Below are 15,700 nucleotides of genomic sequence, written 5' to 3' on the forward strand. Positions count from 1 at the left end.
GGATACGGTTTACGCGCTCAAGAGCCCTCCCGCGAAACTCAGATTTCCCGGGAAAATTTCAAACGGAATTTACATGCTACACGCTATTGGTCCTTCAGAGAAGACGCCCCGCCCATATTACTAACGTATTGACCAATAACAGTTCAAGATTCGGTGCGCCACGTGTTCATTGGCAGATGTAAACAGGCTACGTCAACAGTCACGCCTTGCGTGTTTCCCTGACAGGACGCTAAGTGGCGCAAGTGACCAATTGTGCTGAGGAGACAGGGTGAAGTCTTGTAGGCAACATACAACAAAACTGTCTTATTAAAAGACAAAAAAACGGACAATGGTCAATGTTTTGTTCATTATGGCCAAATTCTTCATTCACAAAGCTAAATTCATGAAGACTCCAACCACCTTCTCATGCTACTATGACGAAAGTCAACTCTACAGTACAAAGTTTCAATGTTACAATTACAATTTCATTTTTTATTAATTTAGCAGACGCTTTTTATTTCGCAGTACACTAAATCCCTTACAGTGGTGAAATGGTGAAATGAAAGATTTCTATGGATTATTTAAAAACGACCTCAATAATGAAATATCTTAAATACTATTTTATTTGTGCTATCTTATTTTATTGATTTTAATATTATATACCATACTCTATTGTGCTTGTGTGATGTTTTATGTCTTTTAAGTTATGTCTGTTTATTGTACTTGAAAGCAATTTTATGAATGCCTTACAGTTTGTAAATATGAATTTTCTACAATAAAGTTTTGAACAGAAAATAAAACAACAAACCTACAACAAAACAAAACATAAATATGCTCTGACCTCATTTTAAAAAGTACTTACTACCTTTTGTGTATATTCTAAATTTACACCATGGAGCAGAGATACAAATTCTCAAACACTGATATCATGTTAGGGTGTTTCTTTTTATCTTCTCTTTTTCGGCCAAAGCTCTATATCCCTGCGTGAAAAGTTGACCTTTGAGCATTAAATACTGACCTCCCAGATAAAAGGTTGTTGTGGTCAGCGATGTTCCAGTTGCTTAAACTAGTTGAGTGAATTAAAAACAAAATGCATCCTTTATTGTCCCAAAAGATGGTTTAATAATATTTTTTATATTGTTCTGTTAACCCTCCTTCACGACTGTATATGTGACTTCTTATATTATTGTATTATTTGCAGTATTTTTTTATTTTATAGTTAGAAAATGTATTGGCTTTTTGTTTGATGACCTATTAAGTGCCACATGAAATGATTAATATAAGTAAAGGCTAACAACTCGGATAGCTTGCACCACTTTACATCACCATTGGACTCAAACTTTGCAAAAAAAAGTGCTCAGTATGCCTCCAAGGTGAAACTGAGAAAACTTGACCATCGAGCATTAATTTTGAATCACATGGTAATGACAGAACAATGATTTATAGACATTTATAACCATATGCCTCACAGCCCTGGAGTGCCCTGGAGCCCCGCCATGATGGTGACCAGGAGACAGCATTCAGTCCATGGATTACCTTTTTTATACCCTCTGTAGCAAGATAATATATCATTGTAATATGCTATTTTGGCTACCTCATATCTACACTTACACAAAGCAGGAGATTTCTTATCCATTTTCATTGTGACAATTTCTGACAGAAGATACTTGTGCCAATCACCTGAACACTACTATAGTTGCTCAAACGTTCCCACAATGCAACACAAGCGATGGCTTCAGTCTTTGCATCACCCACCCACACACTTTGTCTTCATACTCTTTTGATATGTTTTGTTTGTTGTTTTGTCACAGGGAAAAGACACTCGTTTTTAACTGGGCTTTAAAAAGACCACTGGCCCTAGATTGTCAACTCATGTATAACACCGGAAGTAAGCTAAAATCGCACAATAACGTTTTTGACAAACAAAATTGCCCAAGTTAAATCCATTAATATATTGTTCTCTCATGTAACATTTTTATTTGATTCTAAAGTAAAATTTGAATATACTGTTTCACTTTTGAAAATTAGTAATATGTATCTGCACAAAATAAAAATGTGTATTAGAATTGTTTTCATGAAAACATCATCTCAAATAGTAGCATGTCTGCAAGTACATTGTAGGGCAAAAACATTATAGAAGAGGTTTGTCCTTAATGAAAATACCGTACATATCGTAATTTTCTTCCTGTTTTAGTACAAATCTTTTCAACTTTTTTTTGCTAACCCTACTTTTATTTTGGTAGCACTGACCGGAAACGTAACAAACTTTACTGGTACTGAGGAGGCGGAGGAGGTGTAAGAGACGAGTGTCATGCCTGGACTATCATACTGTGGAATGGTTTGACTTGTCGCGGGGCCTCAAACAATGTATTTTAGTCACAGGAAACATTAAGTTAAGTTAGCTTAACAAGGAAGGAAAGCTGGAACACTGAAGAGTTGGGACAGAAAAACTACGTAGGATGGGCGAGCGTGCGGACACTACGTTTAACACCACTGGATCCAAGTGGCTGCTGCCTGTCAGTGAATACCTGGGCTTTCCTCTAGATCAGGTACGATTCTCTGCACATGAAACACAAATCAGCGGTAATACTTTAAAGATAGCATTTCCCAAGCTATGTAGTCTTATGAATAGTGCTCCGTTGTGATACAAAATCTGTCAATTAAGGTGACCTGTTGGAGAGACATGCAGTGATTCCTCAACATTCACCCATATAGAAGTTCATTATACTACAGATTAAAGACACTTGGTCTCCATCGCCACTTTCACATTGGTGGTATATACAGTTTTGTTTTGATAAAGACTATAATTTTGTTACAATGCCTCTGTATAATGCTACCAGAATAAAGGCATGCCAAAGATGAATAAAATCATGTAAATTAACATTTATAACCAGCCATTTGATAGTCTACTTCACACATATCACAGCAGAACTATACATCAGAGTGGAAGTGATATGATATCACGAAAGCAGATTAAATTATTGGGATAAAATAAAGTATTTAAGCAGTAATGTTAATTAACAGTACTCAGAACACCTGACTGAGGCGGAGTGATACACACAGTGAAATGTCCCAGTGATGTTGTTCTCTATATCAGCACCCAAGGAATGCCTCTTGTCCAATCAGATGACTTGGTCGGAACTAACTGTTGTATAATAGAGTATTAGAACTTTTTCCATGTCAGTTTGGAACAATTATTTTGTTGAAAAGTTTTAGAATCTATCCATCTCTCACAGGTGAATTTTTTGGCGTGCCAGCTGTTTGCCCTGGGTGCTGCCTTCTGGTTTCGTCTCTACCTCAGTCCTAGCCATGCCAATCCCCTGGTGCGGCACGCTGTGGCCACGCTCCTTGGCATTGCCTTTCTCATTTTCTGCTTTGGATGGTACTGTATGAATCTATCAGAGACACGCTCATACAGTTCTCCATTCATTATCTCACTTTCCACAACATAATGCTGCATCTCTCTTTTGTGCCTTGATTACCAACATGTTTGACTGAAAATATAGATGGTTAACTCTGTTCACTGAGAAATTATCTACGTTTCTAACTATTGAACAGGGCTTATGTTCAGTGCTGGATGTTAGGAGAACCACAGGGTAATAATAACAGGACGACAGTGAGGCGTAAACAGAAGCTACGCTGTGGTTTCATTTGAACATGGCTAGGACATACAGCTGACTTCCAACAAAACACTGTTTTATTTGAATAATTGTAATGTTGCACCTGTTCTGATGGCATCCTTCTTCTTCTGTAGGTACTCAGCTCATATCCTGACGGTGGTGGTTGCAAGCTACTTGATCATCATCCAGGCTGACATCAACAATGTACACAGGTTAGTGTCGGGTAAATGTAAAATTCACATAGAAATCTACGATAAAGCTCTATAACGGTGACAAAATATTGGAGTATGTGATGGATTATATCATTTTAAACTAAATTCTAAACATCTGATTATTTCTAGACCAGCCTGACGTGACTGTCTGTCATCATGCTGGCAGGTAGATTAGATGACAGAACTGTTACAGCAGCTTCTCATGTCCATTACATAGTGCAATACTAGTTACTGTCGTCTGCAGGTAAAACTTGCCACATAAGATCAGCCCGGAAACTCCTTACATCATAGATTTGTGTTTGTTGTAGTGGTCTAGATAAAAGCAATGATATTGATTGTTTATCTGCAGCAGTACGCCATGTTTGACATCTAAATCTGAGAAACAAAGTTTTATTGTTGAACTGAATTTACTCCCTCCCACACATTCCAACATCGACTGCAGTGTGATGCCCACGCCCCTTTATCTTCCAGTAAAAATGCGGTCCGAGCTGAACTGTTGTTGAAAGGAACTAAACTAAACATGCAAGGTGAAAAGCAGCCAGACATGCCATGCCGGCCTGTTAGATGAAAGGAGACAACACAACTATGTGTCTTTTTATGCATTTCTACACGCTTGTTTGTCTCTTAGCGGGCTTTGTTTAGCGTTGTGAGTGTACCTCGATATTTGGTTGAGTGTCTCGTCTTAAGTGTGTCAGTAGTAGATGTTTCCTTTTTATGAATGAAGCAACATAAACAAGGATTAGTGAGGTCGCTCTGGTATTCACGTGTAAAAGAAATACCTTTAAGTAGAGGAAGTTAACACCTGTGTTGTTTTGTACAAGTGGAAGCAGTTACTCAAGGTAAACAGTGTCGCAGGTTAAACAAACATCCACATTACACACACCTCTTTATGGCACAGGGTGAGAGGAGGTTACTCAGACTGAAGCAAGCCAAATCAGGACATACTTGTTAACTTACTTACTTATATTTGATCATTCTGCTTTATTAAAATGTCTATTTTTGGCTCCGTGCTAGGGTCGGCCCTACACATGGGTCTGTATGTGACTGACTGACTGACTGAGTGAGTGACAGTACTTTTAGAGCAGCAGAGAAAGAGAGTTGCGACATCTCAATGGCGGATCATGGAGCATATTGGACCTCCACAGACGCGACTCTCTGTCTATACGGCTCTGGATACTTTGTTCTGGGAGTAGACGGGGCTGCTCCTCCGCTGTCCTCACCTACGTCCGCAGCGCGCACCTGCTTTCAAACACGTTGTCATCGGACTCATGAGGACAGTCCTTGTAACACATTGCCCACAAAAGCGCACATTGACCTGATGCGGTCAGCCACATACTAGGTTTTGACCTAGTCTTGTTACCTTTAGGAATTTGTTGTGGGTATCCTACAGTAAAACATTTACCTGTCCCATTATATGTATACAATCAGTCTTTTTTTATCACTGTTAATAATTTACAGTATACACATTTTAACCATCTTAAAACACATACTATTCACTAACATCCAAATCAACAGGATCTTAGTGACACATTTTCAACAAGATCAACAAGATTGGCAGCAGGTAAAAAGCCAAGACATGGCGGCATTTCCTCAGAAATTAGGCAACAGCATCGTTAATCTTACGACATTTTCAGCTCCTTAAAAAGCTAGTACTTGATCACACACAGCAAACATTCATGAATTGAGCAAAGCCAAGGCCGTCTGCAGGCGGATACATAAGAAATGCATACATGTGGTTATGTAATAATCAGGTATTGTGTTCACCATAAGAACATCTGAATGGTGTGTTTTCTGATTTAGTTTTGTTCAATCGTCCGCATGCAGGTACTCCATGGTGACCGCTATGGGCTACTTGACTGCGTGCCAAGTGAGCAGAGTCTTCATCTTTAACTACGGGGTGCTTTCCACTGACTTCTCTGGGTAAGTTAAAACATATTCACCTGCCTGTCTCGCCTCGTTTCCCTTGTTTGTACCACACCCTTAGTTGGCAGCAGTCATTCTGACGTTATCAGTTAAGCTGTCCATACTGTGTCGTGTCTGTGCTGCAGCCTTAAGTAAAATGGACAACACTGATTATAAAGCAGTGTGGCTGGTTCATAGTTGACCTTTTCACAACATTACATGATCTTACGTGAACTCTATAAGGAACATAAAGACATGCTAAACAAGAACTTTGCTAAGCAGGAGCAGATTTTCTTACAGCCTAAATTAAGCCAATGAGAGTCATCATTTTTTATTACATAAAAGATTGTATCGCCAAAAACCACGAGTATTAAATGCAAGTGAATTCCATCGCTACTGTCACATGGTTGCCATGCAGTTGTTACGATAAAGAGGGTAATCGTTTTGTTAGCAGAGAGACCTGGGCCTACCAGGTGTCACAATAAACAGACAAATATTTAACTCCACACTATGCTGCAAATCCAAGTATTAGCACCTGAGCAAACACGTGGGTAAAGTGTGTAATCGTGTTCCTCTGTGTGGTGTTGTTCTGCAGAAGGTGACAGCTGACCTTGTTGGCTACTGTATTCAGCAACTTTTTTTTTTTGCCCAGTTCTGATGTGGATGAATTTGCTGGCAGCCTCACTTTCACACCGCGTGACTTTGGTGATGAGCAGCCAGGCCTGTGAGTCAGCTTCGGGCGGGTCGTATATTGAATTAGAGGCCTAGCTTCTTTTAGCTATCAGATTGGATACGTAAATGGATGTGAATCATAGCGATGGTATTCCTATGCCTTACTACTTGTTGGAACTACTACTACTACTAATCTGGTATTCTTGGATTCAGTGGGCTTTTGTTTTTGCAAGTATAAAAACATTAATTAGACTATTTCTGCTTTCTGTGTTGTTTTGCTTCCCCTGCTGGAGGATGCCAAACACAGTTAATCTAGAGTTTGCCTCTAAAGTCCGCTCTTCTCCCGTATGTCAGTGAGCATTTCCATAAACTGATCTTTTCTTAGTTTGACAGAAAGGCAGCAGAAGTGAAAATGAGCAGGGTCAAAATCCTGCGAACACTCACAGCCAACTTTGGAGTCTATGTGGAAAAACACAGTCTGCAGGCCGCAGTGGTGGAGTGTTGCACATGCAGACTGGCACCCTCTCACTGAGCTGGCACTGCCAGCCGCTCGGCCTGCACCTCTCAGCCTCGGTTTTCCATGCTGTGCACACAATGCAGCCCACTCAGTGTGTGTGTGTTAGGGAGAGAGAGAGGAATGTAGTTTGTGTGTGCCTTTGTGCACACACACTCACATTCTTGGGACAGAGAGGTCTCTATCTGTGAATGAAACCTCAGAGAGGGGGTGTAAAACTCGTCTGTTCAGACTTACTGTACAGCCTCAACCGTCGCCTTACTATCAGCACTCTAAATGGTTAACTTTTTAAAATTAGAAATGTAATCTGTATAAATAAAACTAAGCAGGATTGTAATTTTCTTCTTCTTTTATCATTAGCTTTAAAAGATCTGTCTGTACTGGTTGCAAAGACACGGTGATTAAGAGAAAATTCATGAATTTGAATGAACTGCATTGGATTAATAAGTGACCTGAAATGACACTGCTGGAAAAGAATGAAGTGATTCATGAGGGGAAATAAATTCTGCAGCCTCAGACAGAGGCTCAGTAGGCGTTTGGTCAGTTGGGTCATGCTTTGTTTCAAGTCGGTCATACAATAAATGACTGAAGAGTGCTCTCCCTTACTAAAATCACCTACTGCTGATCACACAAACACACTGTTTTCTGAGCGGTCAGTGCCTCTGACTTTTAAAACCTTTAAAAGCATCAACATGCTAAATTACCTTCCTACATTAGGCTGGTTTGTAAGGTTGTTTTCAACTGTTACAAGATCATCACCTCTACTTGTTACCTTGCTGTATATCTCTATTAATGCAAGTATAAGTTACATTATAACTTTAGCTGGCAATTAAAAACTGTATTTTCTTCCTATTTTTTCTGCTCAGGCCTCTGATGATAGTAACCCAGAAGATCACCACACTGGCTTTCCAGCTCCATGATGGTAAAGCAGAGAAGAAGATGCTGACAACACACTCGTTACTTAACACTCTGAAGAGGCCTTTTTCACTGCAGACTCTTTGACCTGTGACGATAGAAAAAGCAGCTTTGCCAGTAACATTAATAACAGCTCTCTTATATCCATACGGCCCTTGAAGCCATGATGATGTGCCGTGAGTCAGCATGCATACCAGGACCTGGAAACGGCTAGGAGCTACATTCAATTGATCAATTGTGATCATTGTTCAATTAATAGTTTTCTTTTTTGGTTAAAATTAGAAAATGAAAGTTTCAAACCTGTTTTCTGATATCTTCATCCCTTTGTTTTTTTTAGGTATGTGTGAGAAATCTGATCAACTGACCCCAGAGCAGAAGATGCTGTCTATAAAGTAAGTTTGTACTGCTGTTGAACAAACTCATGTTTTTACTGTCTGAAAAAATAGAATAAAGTGGGAGCTCTGTGCTCTGTCAACATACATCCAGGTTTTAAGTTGCACATATTTTACACTGTAGGAAAGATTTGTATCTCAATCCAGTGCCTCTGTCAGTGGTACGGAAGAATTAATGAACTGTTTCTTTTCCTTTAGCCACGAGGGACAGTCAGAGGGAGATTGAATCATGGTGAATAGCTTGTTTGTGTAAAAAGCATGCTGGGAACTTGGAAAATAAGCATTTTTTTGCATGGAAAATTCAACATTTTTATGCATGTGTATCGTACAACAACATCATCCATAAAAAAATAATTTAAAAAATAAATTAAAAATGGGAACACATAGTGTGATAACCCGGTGATGTAGATTTGTCTCATTTCAATTTCACTTAGATGTTATTTGTTTTATTAATTTATTAATTATAAGCTTTAAATTATGTTTTGACTGTAAACATTATATACAAGCTCTGTTGCATGTCCAACCAGCAATGTAGACTCAGTATGTCAAAAGTTTGTTTAAAGGAATAAATACATTTTCTAAAATAAAGCAAATCCCATTTGACTTCATGTGAGCCTTACCGATATTTCAGTCAGCCGATATTATTGGCCGATACTGGCCCATCACAGATAAATTAATATCGGCCTATGTGTTTCTGAAATCTGTAAATATGAAAACCTTAGCTGTGTGCACTCCTGCTACTACTCCAGCGACACAGCGGAGCAGATGGTGATATGCTTTACATGGCATTGTTAAATGATGTTATTTATGTAAGCAGTCCAAGCACAGAAACACAGATCAGCGCACAAATCACACAGATCACTGCGTCTTTATCAGCTGACATAGCTAACCAGTTCTAAATACCCATTACTGGTTCCTTAAATACAGCATAATTGATGTAATCAGACTCATATGCTAACTTATGCATATGAATTGCTTGCTGTCAAATGTTTCAATGTCACTTTTTTGTCATCAATGCTATAATACAGTTTACAGGACCCCTTTTATTGTTAGTTTTTATTTAGAAATAAATGGCATGCTCTTCTCACATTTCCCCTTACCTTCACCACTGTAATTACACTGATAATAAAGGTTTCTCTGTTTTGTTTAAATGATTTCTTCTTGTGTTCTTTTCGTGCAGCGAGAGGCCCTCTTTCATCAAGTACCTGAGTTACAATCTCAACTTCCTGAGTATCTTGGTGGGACCCTGCAATGACTATAAGGACTACATAGACTTTATAGAGGGCAGACACATCAGCAGGAGGCTCAGGCAGCACTCTGGGACGTGTAATGGGCAGAACGGCTACGATAAAACCCCGGACCCGTCACCGCTGGTACACTGATGAATGAAATGAATCTATCTGTCTGTTGTATGCCACTTGTGGTGCATCAGGAGGCGTGTTATGAAGCAGGTTGCGCTGTCTCTGCGCCGCTCTCCTGTATTATGCCGTGTGAGATAGATCCAGTGGTCATGCTGTCTGTTTTCTCTCCAGAACGCGGTCTGTTGGAAGTTGCTGGTCTGCTGCGGCTGTATGCTCTTCTTCCTCACTGTGACTCGGTCCTTGCCGATAACTTACAACGTGGACCCGTATTTTGTGAGCCACGCCCCCTTCCTCACCAGGCTCATCTACGCCTTCTTCTCCATACAGGCAGCAAGGCCCAAATTCTACTTCGCCTGGACTCTAGGTGAGCACTGCGTATGTGTGTTCAGTTGTAGTTAGCTAATTGTCAGCTATGGTGGGAAGTGGAACATGAGCTGCATTGTTGTCACCATGGCAGTCATGTGATTTCTCCCTCTGTCCTGTCAGCTGATGCAGTGAACAACGCTGCAGGTTATGGTTTCCTGGGAATGGATGAGAATGGAAAGCCATCTTGGGACCTCATATGCAACCTCAACATCTTGGGGATTGAGGTACTATCAATGTTTACCATGATTAAAAACAGAACAGTCTCTATATACTGTGTGAAATTTCATGCATAGTTAACGTGATATTTACCCTCCTTTTCTCAGACCGCGACCAGCTTCAAGACTTTCATTGACAACTGGAACATACGAACAGGAGTTTGGCTCAAAACGTAGGTGAACTTTAATACTCATGCACACAGTTATAAAACATTTACTCAGCTTCCACAAACTCATTAAAATTTTTAAATTGCGTCCTCCTCAGGGTTTGTTATGACCGAGCCCCCAAGCACAGGCTGGCGTTGACCTTCATCCTGTCTGCCCTGTGGCACGGTGTTTATCCAGGCTATTATTTCACCTTCATCACTGCCATCCCCATCACCATGGCTGCCCGAGCTGTGAGTACACTAACTCCACTGCAACATCCAGTTAATAATCCACTGGTCAATTTTATAGCTTAACAATAGACACTTTCTTATTATAACTGCAAACAAAAAACAGTCCTTTATACTGAGTTTTCTGACATGGTTGACCTGTTGATGAAAACAAAATATACATCACACCAAAATATAGATTTAGGGAGGTAATTAATACTTATCATGTAACTTAATTATGTTTTATTGAAGAAAAATCTGCACAGCTACAAAGAATCATTCATTTCTCAGGTGTAAAAACTGTTATTTATCCCTTATTGTTTATATGTCTCTCTCGATAAGATACGAAAGTCTGTTCGCCACTACTTCCTGGGCTTTGGAGGCTTGAAGCTCGGTTACGACGTCCTAACTTGGGCAGCCACACAGCTGGCCATCTGCTACACTGTCATGCCTTTTCTTCTTCTTGCAGTAGAGCCCACTTTGGTTTATTACAGGTAAGTAATACTCATCTTAAATCCTTCTGTACTTTTAAGTAGAGTTCATGCTGAGGCTGTCATGTGGATGTGCGGGTCAGCCTGACTTCCTCAGTTGCCCACGTCTGCAAAGATCAATGCCGACCCTTGGGTGGATGTATGCATGCTGCCCCAAAGTTATGACCACACTCCTCCTGTCCTGAAGCACTACACTGTGATCCCCATACTCGGTCCTATTCTTGTCCTGCACTCCATTTTATTTTGTGATTTTATTTGTGTTCAGCTAAAAAAAGGAGCTAACTGTCAATTTTACTCCTCCTCGTGTAACAGTTGTGTATACCTCTTATTTTATTTTATTTATTTTATCTATTCTTTGTTTTATTTGTATTTACCTACTTGCTATTTTGTCCTTGTGTTGCTACAACAGCTGAGTTTCCCCTCTAGGGATCAATAAATGATTATCTTATCTAATTTTCATGCTTTAAGTGGTATTTAAATGGTATATGAAGAACTAGTGTGCAAAGACTGCCCTTTCTACTGGCTGAGGACATCGAGCTAAGCACAGACGTTTTGGAGATAAAAAAGAATATTCCACATTATAGTTTTTGCCATGTCACATTTTCCTCCTGATAAACATTTTCCCTTCCAGCACATTTATAAAAAAGTTTCACTCCTCCTCCTCCACTGCTGTTTCCCTCTTTTCTCTCCCAGGTCCATGTACTTCCACGTGCACATCATCAGCATTCTGGCTGCGATCGCCCTGCATCGGAAACACAAACCCCGGGAACCCCCTGCCACCACCAAAACGCTTCCCTCCTCCTCCTCCTCCTCCTCCCTCTCGTCTCCGTGCTCAGCCCTGTGCCAGCCTGTTCATTCCAACAACAACGACAAAGTAGACTAATAATCTCCGCTTCACGTTGTGTTACCAGGCTCTTAGCTGTCTGTTTTCTCTCAAAGACAATTGAAAATCCTTTAAAGGCATTCAGCAAACTGAAAATGGGAAAATATTGTGTTATTTATTTTTTGTGACTATTAAGAGTGAGGAGTTAGGACAGAAACTTCGACAGTACGAGATGCAGGATTGGATCCTTTGGCACTTGATGTGCATTGACAGATACTTCTGCCATACGGTAGGTTTAAGACAACTCATCAAACATAAACTCAGCAGGCAGTCTGAAAAGAGCAAGCTGAAGGAACGTCTCTGAAACCACCACCAGGACGCTGGCCTCGCTCAACTTTCCCCCTCTCTCCTCCCCCTCCATGCCCCTCTCACCACCAGCCTGCCTACTCGGACAACAATGCAACAGTGTGAAGAGAGAAAGGAGGCTCACTTTCTTTCTTGTCCCTTTTCTGCGCTGTCCTACCAACCGGTGGGAGCTAAGCCAGCTCAGCAGGAGAGCGGGGGAGCTCATGAGCACGGCAGAAATACCAGGACACACACAAACTCATGCATGAAGAGACATACACTAGGAAACAAATATGCACATACTCTCTCTTCGGCACGCTCGACTTGGTCACACTAGGATGGCATACAAAGGCTGCTCTTGTGTGGCCACAACAAAAGAGCATGCTAAGAGGAGAGCGAGCCCTGGTTTGTATGGTGTGTGTGTGTGATTGTTTACCCTCCTTTACAGCCCACAAACTTCTGTGACGGACCCTGTGTGTGTGTGTGGACCTTGTCAAAAAAAAACTGAGGACAGTGTCAGCATTTAATCCGACTGTTAGTTTGTTCTGCCTGGTCGAAGAGACACTTGAAATATCAATTAGACCATGCAGCTCCCAAACTGACCAGTGAAACTATTACTAATGAAGTCTTTTAATGCAGAACGGCAGCTCCTCCTGGTGAGGAGACTCGACTACTCTGCGGAGCGAGTAAACACCTTATTCTAGTTTATGTGGATAATACTTTAAAAATACAGCAAAACTAAATTATTTATAGAACAAACCCGGCAACCATAACAGCAAACTTTTGCTTATGTTGTTCTGCATTGCACAGTTGTTGCAAGTGATGAACTGGTGCAACATGCGGACACATTTATGCCAAGAGTGGATGTGATTATTAATAATTTAAGGAGCGTAGTTGGTCCACTTCCCCAAGACATCTTGTGCAGAATTTAACAGTGACATAGTTTTAATGTATTAGTACTTATAATGCGGACGGTGCTGGACACCTGATATCATGATGTAGAGTGATTGAACAAAAAGCCGCGATGAAACTGACAGGAAATTACTTAAAATAGGAATTGATAACTCAAATGTATGTCCTCTCAGTAAGAGCATGCTTCTTTCTGTGTTTCTTTGTGGTTGATTTACCAGAGCTTAGCAGCAGCTGCAGGTTGATGTAACAGAGACATCTGCTGGTCGTCTGTACTGTCTGAACTCTGCTGAGTTAAGTGATGATGGTAAGCCAATCGGGGCAAACTTTGTACAAAACTTTAGTAGAAAGTTTATTTTTACACTCTTATTACAATTTCACAAACTTCACAATTTCTTTTTCTTCACTTTGCTTTTACTTTTGCACAATCAAAGTTGGGAAATCACAGGGTGATTCTTATGGTTTAAAGATGAGCTATGCACGAAAATAAAAGTAACTACTCTGTTGTTTCGTTATGAAGAAGAAACTTAGGACAGTTTTAGGAGCATTGGGAGTTTTAAAGTGGTAATCTTGAAGATTTCAGTTTCATTTGGCGGCACCTATTGTGATAAACGTTAATTGTGGGAGCACACTTCCCAGATATCCAGACAGTGTTGCATGTGTGATGTCCACGGTTGGCTCCGGTTGTAACTCTTGATTTTCCTCGCTGACGGTCGCTTTCCTTTTGAGACTGTTTGCCTTCATCTGAGCGTCGAAATTTGTTTCTTTTTCTTCTGATTTTCACTTATTTTGAAGTTGTATCTGTAGTCATCCATCTTGTCTTTGTTTGTTCAGCCATAGTAGATTACTGTTTACTCGCAACACTTACAGAGACCGGAAAAGTACTAGCCCGCCTATACGCAGACCAACCACTGCTGGCTGATGGAAAACGCGTCACTAACTGGGCGTTGCTTGTGATTTTTTCCACAAAAGTCGCCACAGACACCCAGTCTGTAATAATTTTATATACTGCCAATGCAAAGGCTTTCATCAGTGGGCCATAGGCTCAATCACCATTGTGTTACCTCATTCGCCGATAGATAGTGACTGAACAGACATTTATTTACATGAAAATCTTTGAGATTATTACTTTAAAGTGGCACAGTGCCTTGTTTATTAATGGTGCTATCTGTTGCACACTAACACACTAGTTTTCAGCCACAGTTGTGGGCGGCACTATAATAAGGTTTGCTAACAATTTACAATGCAAGAAACATTTTGCCTGTTTATACAAGAAAAAATCAATGTACACGTGTTTTATTTTTCTATCAGGATAGAAGATTACATATTTGTCATGTAAAAAAGCACTTTTTTTTTTAGCATTGCTTAGACTATTACCCAGGTCCCAGATAGTGTTTACATGATGTTAATTATTTAAATATTTAGGAGCACATTAGCACCTCTCTTACAGTTAATGAAGCGTCAGTAATGACTGCTCCGGGGACCTGTAGATGTTTGTAAGAGGCCATTTTAACAGCAGTAAAAAACATTTAGACCAAAAGAAAAAAAACTAAATGCTGATAGGAATACATGGACTGTCACACGCTGACTGCACCCCTCTTTTCAGTGTGGCTTTGCTTTAACACTGACTTGTTTTTATGACACAAAGCGCCTATTAACTGATGTGGAACTAGCCGAAACCTGTGAGTTTGTTGTTGTTATCAACGACATGTTTATGGCATTGTATCTCTACTTGATACTAATGTTATGTTGTAATATTAGTGCAGGGAAAAGAGCGACGAGTGGCACGTGAAGTATGAATGTGTTGTCAGAATGAGCAGCTAGTTGAATAACTTTATACTGATTTTTATGTGTTCTCTTGCAGATGTACTGTATGTCTTATCAAACTTACCGTGTGTGTGTGTGTGTGTGTGTGTGTCAGAGTGGCATTTTCTTATTACTATCTATTTTAGTATTGTTTGTATGGAGGAAAGAGTTGAGTAACAAATAAAGCTTCTGTGAGACACATTTTGATTGAATCTCTATTGAATAATTCCTGGTGTCAGTGCGTTATACGTGTTTCCTGTTACTCTTCCCGACAGTTACACCATCAGGTGGAGTCCTCTCTATGCGACGCCTGTCCCAAGCTGTTTAATCTCTAATGATAGTCTCAAAGTGCCAGCTTCTCTGTCCCTTGTGTCACCTGTCTGTTCCCCTCTGACACAGGTATGTCTCTATGTGTGTGTGTGTGTGTGTGTGTGTGCGTGCTGTGTTTTGAGCTCATGCACAATTAATGATAACCAGGGGGAGCGTAAAAATGGGACAAAGAAAAAGATTACACAACAAGCAACAACAAAAGGTCTCTGCAATGCAGAGTATGTTCCTCTTCAGATCTGTAGAAAGAACATACAGTTCTCTTAACCCCAGTTAGACATAAATAAGTACAAATACTTTTAAGTATACAGGTAGGCTTCTAAGTAGTAAGAAGATAAGCTAAATATTTGATTGATGTTTTACACATCGTGACATATTCTGTCAATGTTCTTCATTATTCTATCTTATCTTATTGTAAGATATGGTTCTCTTTGCTTCAGAAAGTCTGCACATTTTCTGCAGCAGGGAGATATGGTT

The 15,700-nt window shown here is 40.1% G+C and overlaps 1 protein-coding gene across 1 annotated transcript; it reads left to right on the forward strand.

The window, feature by feature from the left end:
• The first annotated feature begins 2,299 nt into the window (after positions 1–2,299).
• On the forward strand, positions 2,300–15,088 carry mboat1 (membrane bound O-acyltransferase domain containing 1). The gene is made up of 13 exons (XM_069657057.1): positions 2,300–2,528; positions 3,216–3,361; positions 3,734–3,811; positions 5,636–5,731; positions 7,766–7,821; positions 8,152–8,206; positions 9,387–9,579; positions 9,739–9,931; positions 10,054–10,157; positions 10,257–10,321; positions 10,414–10,546; positions 10,865–11,016; positions 11,707–15,088. Exons 1-13 carry the CDS (start codon positions 2,439–2,441, stop codon positions 11,894–11,896), a joined length of 1,551 nt encoding a protein of 516 aa, XP_069513158.1. The 5' UTR covers positions 2,300–2,438; the 3' UTR covers positions 11,897–15,088.
• Positions 15,089–15,700: the final 612 nt, after the last annotated feature.

Source organism: Semicossyphus pulcher, unplaced genomic scaffold (assembly GCF_022749685.1).
Source record: "Semicossyphus pulcher isolate SPU_LCO1_2020_fin unplaced genomic scaffold, fSemPul1.0.p SCAF_9, whole genome shotgun sequence".
Lineage (NCBI taxonomy): Eukaryota > Metazoa > Chordata > Actinopteri > Labriformes > Labridae > Semicossyphus > Semicossyphus pulcher.

What these genes read in the sequence shown, in the direction of transcription:
- mboat1 (XM_069657057.1), top strand. Translation starts at nt 2,439, where the DNA reads ATGGGCGAGCGTGCGGACACTACGTTTAACACCACTGGATCCAAGTGG. An exon ending in CTACTTCGCCTGGACTCTAG is followed by an intron (nt 9,932 to 10,053) that starts GTGAGCACTGCG and finishes CTGTCCTGTCAG; the next exon opens with CTGATGCAGTGAACAACGCT. An exon ending in CCCACTTTGGTTTATTACAG is followed by an intron (nt 11,017 to 11,706) that starts GTAAGTAATACT and finishes TTTCTCTCCCAG; the next exon opens with GTCCATGTACTTCCACGTGC.